We start from the raw sequence: 13,345 nt of genomic DNA, 5'->3' as shown, positions 1-13,345 counted from the left end.
ACTGAAATACACTCATCTGTTCTTGACCATCACATTTTAATACATTTTGCGAGCCATTTCAGGAGGCGTGTGTGCCAATAGCATTTCAATCCTCGCGAAAAAATCGAGACACCGAGTTGGAATTACATAAATGAAAATGGAACATAGCCAACGTGATTTTACAGCAAAAATATATTAATTTAGGTAAAGAGTGGTTACAAACAGGGACGTATGAAGGGCAGACCAACACCAGAGCACACGTTTTGGTTATAAAACCCCGCAGTAAAACACGCGGTTTGCAAAGCCATGTTGTCAGTCAGCTTCAGTCCCATTGCTGGTTCTTGGCGGTGTTCATATCAATGACACTGTAGTCCACGTGACAACTGGAATTTCCTGATTGTTCCTGTGGAAAGTATAATTGAAAAAATCAATTATATGGGAAAAAGTAAAGGTAAATATTGTCGCTTTCATGCTTTCAACAGCGACGAATTATTACGCACAGAAACTCACACGGATTCGGATTCGTTGCAGCTAAACAGATAACCAAAATAGAGCAGCAACCAAATAGTTACAGCTTTCATTTAGATACAATGTATAAAGCTTGTTGCTCGAATATGAATTGCACTATATAAAATACCTCAAGTAGTCCTAAAATCCACAAAATACGAATTTCCGTCTCATGCCAAATCCAGTTTCTTCTGTGTTTCTGACAGTTTGTCTTGTAGACGTTTCTTCCTCCAGTCGAGGAATCTCCTTCTCATTCTGTTGGCCTGCCAACCTGCTAGAAACCCCGATGCAAAGGAAATCAGTATTGCAACTTGTAATGTCCTTTCCGAGACATCAGCCATGTTCACCTCTGCAATTACTTGACTCCACGAGAAAAGGCAAAACAGAACAACCTTCTTCTTCTTCTTCTTCGGTGTTGTTTACCGGCAGCTTGCATCCTTGAAAGTTGCATTACTGCCATCTTTCGGAGTAAGTTAACTCCTACAGCTTATTGCCTGTCACACTTTTATTAACAGTCCCGTTCCCCGAAGGTAGTTGATAAAACATCTCCTCCCCTGCCCACTAGCACCACACTCCAGTACATCCCTCAATCCTGCTCCTGTTATCCCCAATCTTCCCATCTCCTCCATCATATCCTTCCTTTCCGACCTATATTTATTGCAGTTAATGATAACGTGTTCTGAGGTTTCTGGTACCTGACAGATTTCACAAAGACCGGTTGGATGTTTACCTATAAGATGAAGCGTGCTACGTAAATTGCTGTGTCCTATTCTTAATCTTGATATTACAACCTCCTCTCTTCTGTTTCCTCCCCTCTTTCTTACACTGCCTACTCTATTTTGTATCAGATGTAAATGTCTCCCCCTTCTCTCCTGATCCCAGTGCTGCTGCCATTCTTTATTGATATTTCCCCACACAATGCCCTTTCCCTCTGACTTTGAAAACTTGATATTGATTTCAACACTTCCCTTTTTGACTGCTTCTTTTGCCAACATATCTGCTCTCTCGTTTCCCGGGATATCTGAATGTTACAGTCTCTGGCTGTGACCAAACAGAACAACCTCAGAGAACAACCGCTGAAAAAACTTAGGCTACAGTCACGTGGCTATTTCATAGCTGCTTGCTACAGGAAGTCTTCAGGCCCAAACTTCTTACTTGGTTTGGGGTCGGGGGGAGTGTCAGGATAAACGCAGGATTTAAATGGACTTTATTAACTTAAGTGTATGTGTTTGTTTGTGTTTGTAAAAATTAAACGGACAAGTGTAAAAACGTCCGTAAACTTTTCTAATCAGCCGTCGGTCGGGATTGGTGGACCAAGCGGCGGATCGCAAATGAAAGTCGTGGCATTTCAAGATGGCCCTGGTCTCCTTTCTCCCGCCGCCAGACACCAGATTGTTGCCTCTCCGTTTGTATGCCGATGCGTGGGATCTTGTTGCTGATTCCATTATATGACTGGAATCTTAACTATAAAAGAGGAAGCTCGTAGGGAGTTTGGTGCCATTTGTTTTGCATGTTTTTCTCCTGTGTTTGGCTAGATAGTTAGATCGAGAGGAAGCCAGAGAAACCCGGAGGTAGCCCGCGCGAACACGGGGAGAACATGCAACTCCACACAGAAGGGCCCAGGCCGGGATGCAAAGCCAGGACCTTCTTCCTGTTAGGTGACAGTGCTACCCACTGCACCACCGTGTGATAGTTTAATTTATTTAATAATCTCAAATGTAGGCATGATTAAATTAGGTGATTCATGCAAGAACACACTTCTACCAGTAGCATTGCACAGATTTTACTTGTAGTTTACTTCCCAACAGATGGCTTCTTGGATGCTTACCACATTAATCTAATGTAGCAAACAAAAAATATAGCAACACTCGTGGTAAATTGTATTATATACTATATTTCAAATTACGATATTCAATAAAATAGTATAGGTCTTATAGTATAGCATATAAGTTACTGTCATTTATTACATTTTTAATAAATACATTTTAAATAAAGCAGTTTTTTGCAAACACTTACGCATTATGATGGTGATCTCTGATATCCATGAAAATGTGAAATCAATGTAAAAAAAAAATCATATGGCAGAATGAGTGCAGAGCAGGTTCTACCAAATGATTGTTTTGGTGTTTAATTTGTTGTATTATAGCATTTTCTATCTGCTGGGTACACTGTAAAAGTATCATTGTTAAATCAACTCTTACAGAGTGCATATGGTCCTTATTGGACTCGTATGTACTCTCAGAGTTGAATGAACACTGGACATTTTACTCTGCAGGCTGCCTTGGCTCAATCATTCCATTGAATAATGAAAGGGCTGGTGTGCTGCCTCTCAGCTCCCTGGGGGCTGCCTAAAATGATGGGTGGGGTGGGGTGGGGGCAAGCAGGGGGGAGCAGACACACAGATGCCCTGGCTGCCTGGGCCATGTTGCATTGTCTAATAATGAGCATGACTGAGCCTCTTGTGCTTTGATTAGGTTTCCTTAGATTTTGGTGCATGGCAATTGGGAAAGTTATAATTTCGTTTTTCAGAATTTACAATATAAACGTGGATATTTTTCTATAGAGCACCACCGCTTATTTTGCTGCCTGTCCAGTCACCACTTTAGACACAAACTGTGACAAAAGGTTGAATTAATCAATCTGCAGTTACTCAGTTTTTTCTAAAAACATTTGGCTCTTCTTCAAATTACATTACATTACATTTATTTGGCAGATGCTTTTATCCAAAGCGACGTGCAATAAGTGCATACCGAAGGTCATTGGAACAACTACAAAACACAGGTCTGATAAGGTACAATACACATTATATAGTAATAATAATACGTATAATATATGAAGTACCTGTATATTATGTCATTATGTTAAATTGCCACATTTAACATAAGCCAGCTTGAATTAAATCAGGTAAATTGTATGCAGTCTTTTTTAAACAGTAACCTTTTCAGATTAAGACTTGTTCTTGTGAAATACCAACATCAGTTTTAGATTTTCTTCAATGGGACCATGACAGCAGTGTGTAGAAATGTCCAAATGAATGTTGCTCAAGTTGCTACGCAACTATCATCCTCTGTCGAGCAGGACCGCAGAGCATTCTGGGAGTATCCGTGTGATGCTGATTCAGGAGGAGAAGAGAAGAACGAGGAGGGTGGAAAATGGTGCAACAGCAACCGAGAAAAAAACTACTATGACCCGGCCAACGAAATAATGCGCCTATTCAAAGCATCCAGGACCGAGACCTTACTGCGGCGGCAAAAGAACAGGTCAGGATAACGTCGCTGTTTTACTCCGTCTGAACACCTCTACGCGCTGTTCGTGGTATTACTGCATTTTTACGATGAGCTTATCTCTTGGCATCTTGTCAATGTTATTGCTGAAGAATAGCACGCTTAAATAACATTGTCAGCCACAGCAAACGCCCATCGGACACACCTTGCTCTTTTCCGAGAGGCGTTTATTTGCTAAATGATTGTACGGTACCGTCCAAATAGGCAGTGCCAACTGCCTTTCACGTGATGTTCAGGAAAAATTGCTAAATTAATAAATGCTACTCTTTTCAAAAACGATAATGAATAATTGATAGAAATGCATCATAATGCAGGTCGTTTATGACTCGCACTATCGGACTATTGTGGGAGTTGTAGTCTTATGTTGTAAAATTGTGATCCCATGGCTGCAGCGTTCAATGTGAAGAACAACATATCCCAATTTGCCTCTTTCGCCTTTCTGTAGCAGTGGAATGTTTCGCCCTCGTGTTGAGTGGCTGAGAATTGCACCAATGAGCGATCTTGTGAGGCGATGTTTGCGGGTCAGGGAAACTCAAGCGTTTGACCATTGGACTAGAACGTATGGAAGGGCGGACCACGAGATCTTGAGGTGGATGTTGTTTCTTTGGAAACCGCTGTCCTCGTGCGCCGCCTGTCGCGAGAAAGATGTTGGTGTCTGGGTGTCATTCCAGCTGGAGTCAGAGCTGCAGTGCGGACAAAAAAATGAACGGCACGAGAGGATGTGAAGGCAATTTCGCGGATGCCCCCGTTAGAAATATACTCTTTTGAAACAGACAGGCTTTTAGCTTATTTGATTTGTTAAGAGCATGTTGACCTATAATTAGAAAGCTAAGTTAATTTAACTCAAATTCTTCATTTTTCAGAAATATCCTATATGTCGAGGTAATGTGCATACCTTGAGAAGTAGCTAGCACCTCTGGCTATCTAGCCAACTGACATTAGCTAAGACTAGCTACCTGCCACACCAAGATGGCAAGTGGGCACATTGAAAATGAATTCGCTTTAACTGTTTTTCTAGCTACCATTGCATCTAAGGCATTTCTTAAAATACAATAAACACAATTTTTTTGTTGTCGTTAATAGCTCACTTCTTTAACGTTAACTGTGGTACACGAACAAGATACATTTTAACTGCACCAAACGAACCTGCTTATTCATTGAAGGCTAACGTTTTAATTCCAGTTTTGAGAATTTTAATATTTTGTTTTCTGAATTATCGGCCAGTTCGCCAACGTTAGCCCAACTGTCCATAGAGTATACTTACTAGTAGGCTACACTCTGGAACACTAGTTACTTTGACATTTGCGGCGTTTGATGGTTAGACAATAGCTGTCAGTGCTGCAGCATGTATGTCCGTACGTTCCGATATGAGCACAATGCAAAGGAATAATTCAGCTACACTCTGGGAATGTGCGAATTCTGTGCTTCTGTCGAGGAAAGGTCTGCAGTATTGGAAAGCGGCACTAAGATTTATCTGAGAGGCCCTGTGAAATCCCAAATTAAGGTTAGCCCTGTGGTGAAGAATGGGAAGAAACAGCCACCTATTGTAGACTCTGCGCAAGGTAAATAATGACTTTGACTGGAATAATTTGCGTTTTTTACTGTACGTGTAGTGTTTATTGCGGATGCTACGTTGACGCCTGCTGTTTTAGAGTATCTGCGGACCCTGTTATGCGCGTGTTTCGGGTGGGTCGGCGCGAGGGTGGCACGAGCCGGATGAAGAATGAATGGATTGAAACGCCGCCCAGCTTTGTTTTAAATCGTATAGCATTTCTGCCACATTTAATTCTATATTTGTTATAGGGCAAAGCAGTACCTACCCACGAATATATTATAGCCGATCCTCATTCTGGATATTTGGATTATACTTGTATGCATTTGGAGGATACTTTACGTGAGGTTTGAAGAGTTAGCTCGGCTACATTTGTTGGTCATTGTGCACAGAATGTAACCATACTATAATGTTGAAACTATATAAGTTCATTAACAGGAGAGAACAATCACCTTTCAAGATGCTTAATTTCCACCTATACATCCAACCCATAAATTTAATTATTAGACTTTTGGTGTAGAAGGCATTCATTATTTAAGTGTGCAAACAGGTATAGCTGTAAAGATCTGCATTTCAGGTGCCACATTAAGAAATTCTCTTAAGTAGTTTTGCTACTGATTTGCTATGCTTTCTTTGTTCAGTGTCACAAGTATCCTTCAACTTACCAGTGAAGTACAAAATCCACCCAAGTTATCCCAGAATTTTAAGTTGCAAAGTGTGATGTTCATGCTGTCTTAACATAGAATGGCAGCAATTTTCCAGGGTGGTTCCAGGGTGATTTAGATCTCTATTATTTCTGGTCTCAGTCAAAACCTGACCTCTGTAAATGGCTTTCTAAGTTGTAATGTAATGTCGCTGATATTTGTGGATGCCTGTGAACAAACGGTTGGTCCCATAATAGTTCATTTTAATTATATTTTTTAAATTAAAGCTTGCCAATTACTTGTAAAACAGATCAACATGTTTAGTGATCGTTTTCCAAGTGGCCTCTATAGATTACAATCCTTAAGCAACCTTTAATTGTACAGCAAATTAATTCAGTTAAATGTAATAGCTTATAATTTATTTAAGTAATATCCCACGTTTGTATTCTGACTTGGACCAGGGAAGCATTTTAGTGCTAAAACTCTGACCTTAATCATATATGACTGATCTTAGCAGGCACAGTGATCCTTGATTTTTACCACTTGAGTAAGTTTCAAGTTCATTAAAATTAAAAGCTGAATATATGGCCATGGATACCTTAAACATTTGGTTTACTTGTTAGACTGTGTGCAACTAGATTGCAGAGCTAAATCAAGCGCTTCATTGTCAATATGTGCCTCCTTTCTCAGAAAGCTTTGGGGCCAAACATCCCATTTGAATTTTCTTCCTTGTATTTGGTGACTTTTAGGCTGATATGGGAAGGGGCGTTTTTAACTACTTGCTTAATGGGGGAAGCTGTACCAAAGATTTGGGGAAAGACAGAGGCTGAAATGCGTTTTAAGAGGCCTTTTAAAATGGTGAGAGTTAAGGCTCTGTTAAAAATAAATATGGCTCTCACTGCTCCTTTCTTGCTAAACTGCTGCATGTGGCCTATTACTTCGCTTACGGTTGCTTCACAGTCAAAACAAATAAACCAGTGAATTAAATAACGCACTCCAAATTCTCCACATCTGACTGGGACCGTGGAGATGATTCAGGAGAACCAGGCTAATCATCTCTAATTAGGCTCTGTGAATGTGCTGTCATAGACCTAGTCCTGGCTCTTCACATTGGCTGCTGCAGTTTGTGAGCATCTGAATATCATGTTTAGAAAACCATTCTGACCTGGTATAGCAGTAAGATAAGCCATTTCTAGATCTTGGTGGAGGAATATTGCATTGAAGTTATGGGCCTTATGCTTTGTTCAGGAGCATCTTAGATATTAATTTACTGTACACACCACTTGTGTTTGACACGGCTCCTGTTATATACCATGTTTACATTTAGAAGTAATACTATTTGAAATGGCCTAATTGTGTGGATAGTCAGATTTGATCCATACTGGTGTCCAATGTACTGTAAGAACCCCCCCCCCCCCGCTTCCCCCCTTCCCCCCGCAGTTTATCATCACGTGTGCCAGGAGTCTCCCAGAGGAAGTTTACTGGACTCATTAAACACTTAAATATCACTTGCTGAATGACAGATGTTCACAGAACTATTCTGGGGTGGTGGGGTGGTGGGGTGGGGGGGGGGGGTAGCAATATCACCGAAACCGTACGCCTCTGGAGAAAATGGCTGCCGACACAGATACGTGAGACGCTCCGTTTCCCCGGAGACGACCGGAGTCTCAGATGAAAGATGCATGATCGCTGCGGGATGAGGGGATCGATGGGTGGCTGGGAGGACGGCCGATTGTCAGTGGCACACCCATGTGTTGCGTTCGGGCTTCCTTCCTGTGCAGCTTGGGCGTGCTCCTCTCTGATTGGATGCTTTTTATCGTTCTATTGTCACAGCAGAGACGCGGGTTAGGTGGGAAGGTCAGGGTTAGGGCTCTTAATGATCGGCGGTGTCCAGCAGGCAGCCTGCTCAGGCCCGGGCCTCCGGTTTCCCGCATGGGGATTTACTTCCCTTTTCGTCCTGGAGCGGGTTTGGGCGAAATTTGCTGACGTGGCAGTTTTTGTCAGACGATCTGATGCTGTACCCTGTGGGGCGCTGTAGTGATGTGTGAGTCCTTTGGGCCCCAGCAGGTGAAACTGAGACGTGTCCAGCAGTGTAGTGTAACGGATAATGAGCTGGTCTTGTAACCTAAAGGTCATAGGTTCAGTTCCCTGGTAGGACATTGCTGTTGTACCCTTGAGGAAGGTACTTAACCTGCTTTGCTTCAGTACATATCCAGCTGTATAAAATGGATGCAGTGTAAGTTGCACTGGATAAGAGCATCTGCTAAATGGCTGTAATGTAATGTTTTTTATTTCCTGTTCCCCTGCAGATCCATGGCTGTTGTGATGTAATGTATTATAATGTATTTCTTGTTGCCCGGTTACCCTGCAGATCCATGGCTGATGTGATGTAATGTAATGTATTATAATGTATGTCTTGTTGCCCGGTTACCCTGCAGATCCATGGCTGATGTGATGTAATGTAATGTATTGTAAAGTATGTCCTGTTGCCCGGTTACCCTGCAGATCCATGGCTGATGTAATGTAATGTATTGTAAAGTATGTCCTGTTGCCCGGTTACCCTGCAGATCCATGGCTGATGTGATGTAATGTAATGTATTGTAAAGTATGTCCTGTTGCCCGGTTACCCTGCAGATCCATGGCTGATGTGAGTGGGGAGCTGCTGCTCGTTTCCCTGGCCGGCGGATGCTGCGTGTAGGGCCGGGTCTCCAGGACGACGCAAACATGAACGGGGCGGGAGAGCAGGTGGACATCCTGCCGCCCAACTGCATGGTGAAGGACCGATGGAAAGTGGTGAGTCCCGCCCTGCGTTACCGTGGCGATGTGGTAGGCCCCGCCCTGTGTTACTGCACCGATGGAAAGTGGTAGGCCCCGCCCTGCGTTACCGCGGCGATGGAAAGTGGTTGGCCCCACCCTGCGTTACCGCGGCGATGGAAAGTAGTGAGCCCCGCCCTGCTTTACCACGGTGATGGGAAGCGGCGAGTCCCGCCCTGCATTACCACGGCGATGGGAAGCGGCGAGTCCCGCCCTGCGTTACCGCGGCGATGGGAAGCGGTGAGTCCCGCCCTGCGTTACCGCGGCGATGGGAAGCGGCGAGTCCTGCCCTGCGTTACCGCGGCGATGGGAAGCGGCGAGTCCCGCCCTGGGTTACCGTGGCGTGTTGCTGTGGCACGCTACTCATTCCGAGCCTAATTTGCATCAAACATAAGCACAGAAATCATCGATCAGATCTGACCTCTAACCACAGGTCTTCAGGGTGAAGATTAAGATATGCTGTGAAATCCTCATGGAGGTCTTGCAGTTTACACTGGAGTTAATTCCACAGGCCTATACACGGCGTATTGGCTTCAGTGCAGACATGGTGCTTTGCATCATTATCAGAAGCATTATGCCTCAGTCAGGTCTGGGACAAACTGTGCTTCAGAGAGCAATCCGATGCGGTGTCCGGTTGTGCATGCTAGTGTGTCTGAACTGAATGTGTTTCTGACTCCACCCAGTGTATGGCAAAGGACTTCCTGCCGTTTGAATAAAAGTAAACAAGGTGAAGGTGTGGGGAATCTTTTGTGCCCGAGACGTGCCTTTGATAGCAAACCCCTGCGCTGTCCCCGTCAGAGCGCGGTTTAAGGCTGAAACAAACGGCCTGCCCTCTGAGATTAAGAACAGAAAAGCGTGTTTGTCTTTGGGGGATGTGCGTGTCGGGGATAAGTTAGGGTTTAATCTGCGGCGGCCCCGTGTCCTTTGGGAGGTGGCGGGGTTCGTGCGCGCGAGAGCGGGACCTTCACGATCGAGCGGTCAGCTGGAACCGACGCCCCTAACCGGCTGATCGATGGCGCTTCCCTGCGTGTCCGGCGTGCGCCTGCCTCCACAGACACAATGAAGCAGTCAGCCCACACGCACCGACAGGCAGGGATGCAGGGATTACAGCGTTCAGGCCTATTCAGGTTATTAAAACCATAGCGAATAGCGTTCAGGCCTATTCAAGTTACTAATACCTAATAGTGTTTTTTTTGTCTTTTTTTCTACTTAACTGAATAAAATTCCAGATTTCCTGTGGCCAGGTCCTAACTGATAGCCTAGCTCCACTGGGGTAGCATCATGAGTAAATTAGGGAGTCCGACACTGGCAAGTGCGCCCTGTGAATTTTGTGCGGTCCAGCATGTAAGGCAGGGGAGGTGTTTCACTGCACTGTTCTGTGAGGAGGCAGGGAATACCCCTTCCTCTCTGGGCGTGGCTGTGGGGGGGGGGATTCCCTCCTGGATAACCCCTCCCTCTCTGGGCGTGGCTGTGTATACTGGCCGATCCCCCTGCTGGACCCTGTGTGCAGTCAGGCCCGGCTTCTCTGGGGTTTGGTTCTGGCCCACATTAATACACCTGAGCTGGAAGTACCGCCAAGGAGGTCTGTTTTTCATCTGTTTCTTCATCTGTTTTCATCTGTTTTTCATCTGTTTTTTATTTGCTCTTTTGGTGTGAAACCGTCTGCTGGGTCCTGTAAATAAAGAGGTGGGGAGCGCAGGAATGGGGATCCTGGGAAATCCTTCTTCCGAGTCGCCCGAATGGCGGCCCTGGATCCCCAGACGTTTGGGGTTTTCTCTCTCTGAGGCGGGGAGCGCCCCCCCCCCCCCCTCCCCCGGAGCACTTGGTTAGGAAGTCCTTTCACCGCCGCGGTTCTGTCTGTCTGTCTGGCTCAGCTGAAGAAGATCGGCGGTGGGGGCTTCGGGGAGATCTACGAGGCGCTGGACCTGCTGACGCGGGAGAACGTGGCGCTGAAGGTGGAGTCGGCCCAGCAGCCCAAACAGGTCCTCAAGATGGAGGTGGCCGTCCTGAAGAAGCTGCAAGGTAGGCTGATCCCGCCTCCCCCTGTCTGGGATGGGCCTGTCGGGGGCAGGGGGACTGCAGCCAGCCGGCCTCAGTAATATATGCACGGCAGGTTCGCTGCTTCGGGAGGGAGTTGTCTTGTGTTACTCTGGGGCTGCCTGTGAGCTGAAATGCTGTGTCATTGCCCATCAGTGCTACTGCACCAGGTCTATTAATGGATAAACACATTAGGATTGTTTTTTTTCTGCGCTTGTCTCTGTAATTGATTCGTTTGTCTGGTTCTAGCGCTGTTGTGTGGTGTGTCCATGTGTGTAAGTTACTGCATCAGTCACACACCAGCTGCTAAGTGGCCTGAATGTGATTTAGGGGGAAATGCCTCTTCTCTGCTTTTATCCCAATCTACTCATTTACACAGTTATACCAGATGACTGGCGGCGTTAGCAGGCTGGACAGATGAACTGATTGGGTGAAACACAGGGAACACTGGGCGTATTCACATTGTTTTAAATTTGCCATTTAGCTGTCCTGTTGCACCACAAAGTCATCTGAGGGAATTTCGTATGCGTGTGATGCGATGTGACAGAGAACGCGTTCGCTAAGTTTGAGCTCACAGCACCCGTCAGTGTCTCTCCCCCGCTCTGCTCTTCTTCCTCCATCCTTCTCTCTGCCAACATTTCCTCCTTTTCTGTCCTCTTGCCCTCACAGATAAACTGCTTGCTCCCCGTTTTTTTTTCTGTCTGAGAAGTATAGAGTGACCAACGTGAGTTGGAATTGAATGATTCATGACAAATATTTAAATTGGCAGGATCTACAAACTGGATGTATGATTTTGACTTGTTTGTTGTATCTGTCCTCCAAACGCGTACAAAAGCATGTTTTAATTCAAGCTGTCGTCTCTCTCTCTCAGTCTCTTTCTGTCTCTCTCTCACACACTCTCTCTCTCTCTCTCTCTCTCTCTCTCTCTCTCTCACCCCCGCTGAGCAGCGTGTTTCCTAGCACATCCGTGGGTGTGGTTTGACACCTCTGTGCACTGAATGCTGATCTGTGGCTCATACTTAAGCTCTGCCTGACACAGGCTGGGGGAGGGGGGTGGGGTGGAACGCAGGGAGGCAGAGGCGTGTCCTACCTGCTTTAACTGGGTTACAGTTTGCAGAATCAATATGGAGATGGTTCTGCTAATCGGTACTGAGAATAATGACCTGTGCTAACTGAGACAGGCACTTTGTCTTTTGATTTGGTCTCCAGGGGATTCAGCGCTGTATTGATGCACCTGCTAGATGCCGTAGAGACTACAAAGACGACGGTACATTAGTGAAGTTGATGGTTAGCAGTTGACCGGTTTAAGAGTTTGTTATTTGTTTGCCTCAGTCCTGAAACGAGGTTGAGGCTACAGTTTGTGAGATCTGGTTGGTTCTGTTTAGAATTAGCTGTTCATGTTGCTGGCAACTATTGTGCATTTATTTTGTTGGAACTTGTGTAGTAGAAGTGACTTCATTTTACCAGTGATCTGTTCACCCACCACTGACTGACTGAGGGAGTGAGGAAGTGAGTGAGTGACTGATTTAGGGAGCGAGTGAGTGAGTGACTGACTGACTGACTGAGGGAGTGAGTGAGTGACTGATTTAGGGAGCGAGTGAGTGACTGATTTAGGGAGCGAGTGAGTGAGTGACTGACTGACTGAGGGAGTGAGTGAGTGACTGATTTAGGGAGTGAGTGAGTGACTGATTTAGGGAGCGAGTGAGTGACTGATTTAGGGAGCGAGTGAGTGACTGATTTAGGGAGCGAGTGAGTGAGTGAGTGACTGATTTAGGGAGTGAGTGACGTGACTGACTGAGGGAGTGAGTGAGTGACTGATTTAGGGAGCGAGTGAGTGAGTGACTGACTGACTGACTGAGGGAGTGAGTGAGTGACTGATTTAGGGAGCGAGTGAGTGAGTGACTGACTGACTGAGGGAGTGAGGAAGTGAGTGAGTGACTGATTTAGGGAGCGAGTGAGTGAGTGACTGATTTAGGGAGTGAGTGAGTGACTGATTTAGGGAGTGAGTGACTGATTTAGGAGCGAGTGAGTGAGTGACTGATTTAGGGAGTGAGTGAGTGACTGATTTAGGGAGCGAGTGAGTGAGTGAGTGACTGACTGACTGAGGGAGTGAGTGAGTGACTGATTTAGGGAGCGAGTGAGTGAGTGAGTGACTGATTTAGGGAGCGAGTGAGTGAGTGACTGATTTAGGGAGCGAGTGTGATAATGCTCGTGCTGCAATGCTCACCACAGCCTCCTTAGTGGATTTGGGCAGATGCAGACAAACGTGTTGTTCTCCAGAGGAGGCCCATCTGTGCACTGGAACAGTGTCCCACAGGATGAGCCAATCAGCAGCTCCGCAGTCTCCTTCTACAAAACACTGACACAGAGCTGAGCCTCCGTTTCTCCCTGTCTGACAATCTGTGCTATTTACAGGATGAGGACAAACACCAAGCAGCACTATAACTCTAAAACCATGCTGTTAAGCTGCAGACCAAAGAAAAACAGCACGGGCCTCTGTGGTTGGCCGCCTCTCTCATTAGGCAGAC

The 13,345-nt window shown here is 45.6% G+C and overlaps 2 protein-coding genes across 3 annotated transcripts in view; one reads left to right on the top strand and one right to left on the bottom strand.

Annotated features, from left to right (window-relative positions):
- Positions 1-17: 17 nt before the first annotated feature.
- LOC135245214 (mitoregulin) lies at positions 18-1,675 on the bottom strand. Its single transcript, XM_064318134.1, has 3 exons — positions 1,548-1,675; positions 617-878; positions 18-382 (listed from the first exon to the last, which is right to left on the bottom strand). The coding sequence occupies exon 2, from the start codon at positions 825-827 to the stop codon at positions 657-659; it is 171 nt and encodes a 56-aa protein (XP_064174204.1). The 5' UTR covers positions 828-878; positions 1,548-1,675; the 3' UTR covers positions 18-382; positions 617-656.
- Positions 1,676-1,822: 147 nt separating this feature from the next.
- Positions 1,823-13,345, top strand: part of LOC135245212 (tau-tubulin kinase 1-like) — a 58,442-nt gene continuing 46,919 nt past the window's right edge. The window contains exons 1-4 of one of the 2 annotated variants that reach the window (XM_064318130.1): positions 1,823-2,144; positions 3,565-3,746; positions 8,601-8,759; positions 10,655-10,802. In XM_064318130.1, the coding sequence (XP_064174200.1) occupies positions 8,652-8,759; positions 10,655-10,802 (256 nt within the window). In that variant the 5' untranslated portion in view covers positions 1,823-2,144; positions 3,565-3,746; positions 8,601-8,651. The other variant, XM_064318131.1, reaches the window with a different exon arrangement.

Source organism: Anguilla rostrata, chromosome 18 (assembly GCF_018555375.3).
Source record: "Anguilla rostrata isolate EN2019 chromosome 18, ASM1855537v3, whole genome shotgun sequence".
In the NCBI taxonomy this organism is placed as follows: domain Eukaryota; kingdom Metazoa; phylum Chordata; class Actinopteri; order Anguilliformes; family Anguillidae; genus Anguilla; species Anguilla rostrata.
Note: the sequence above shows the minus strand (reverse complement) of the source record. Positions and strands in the feature narration are given on the sequence as shown.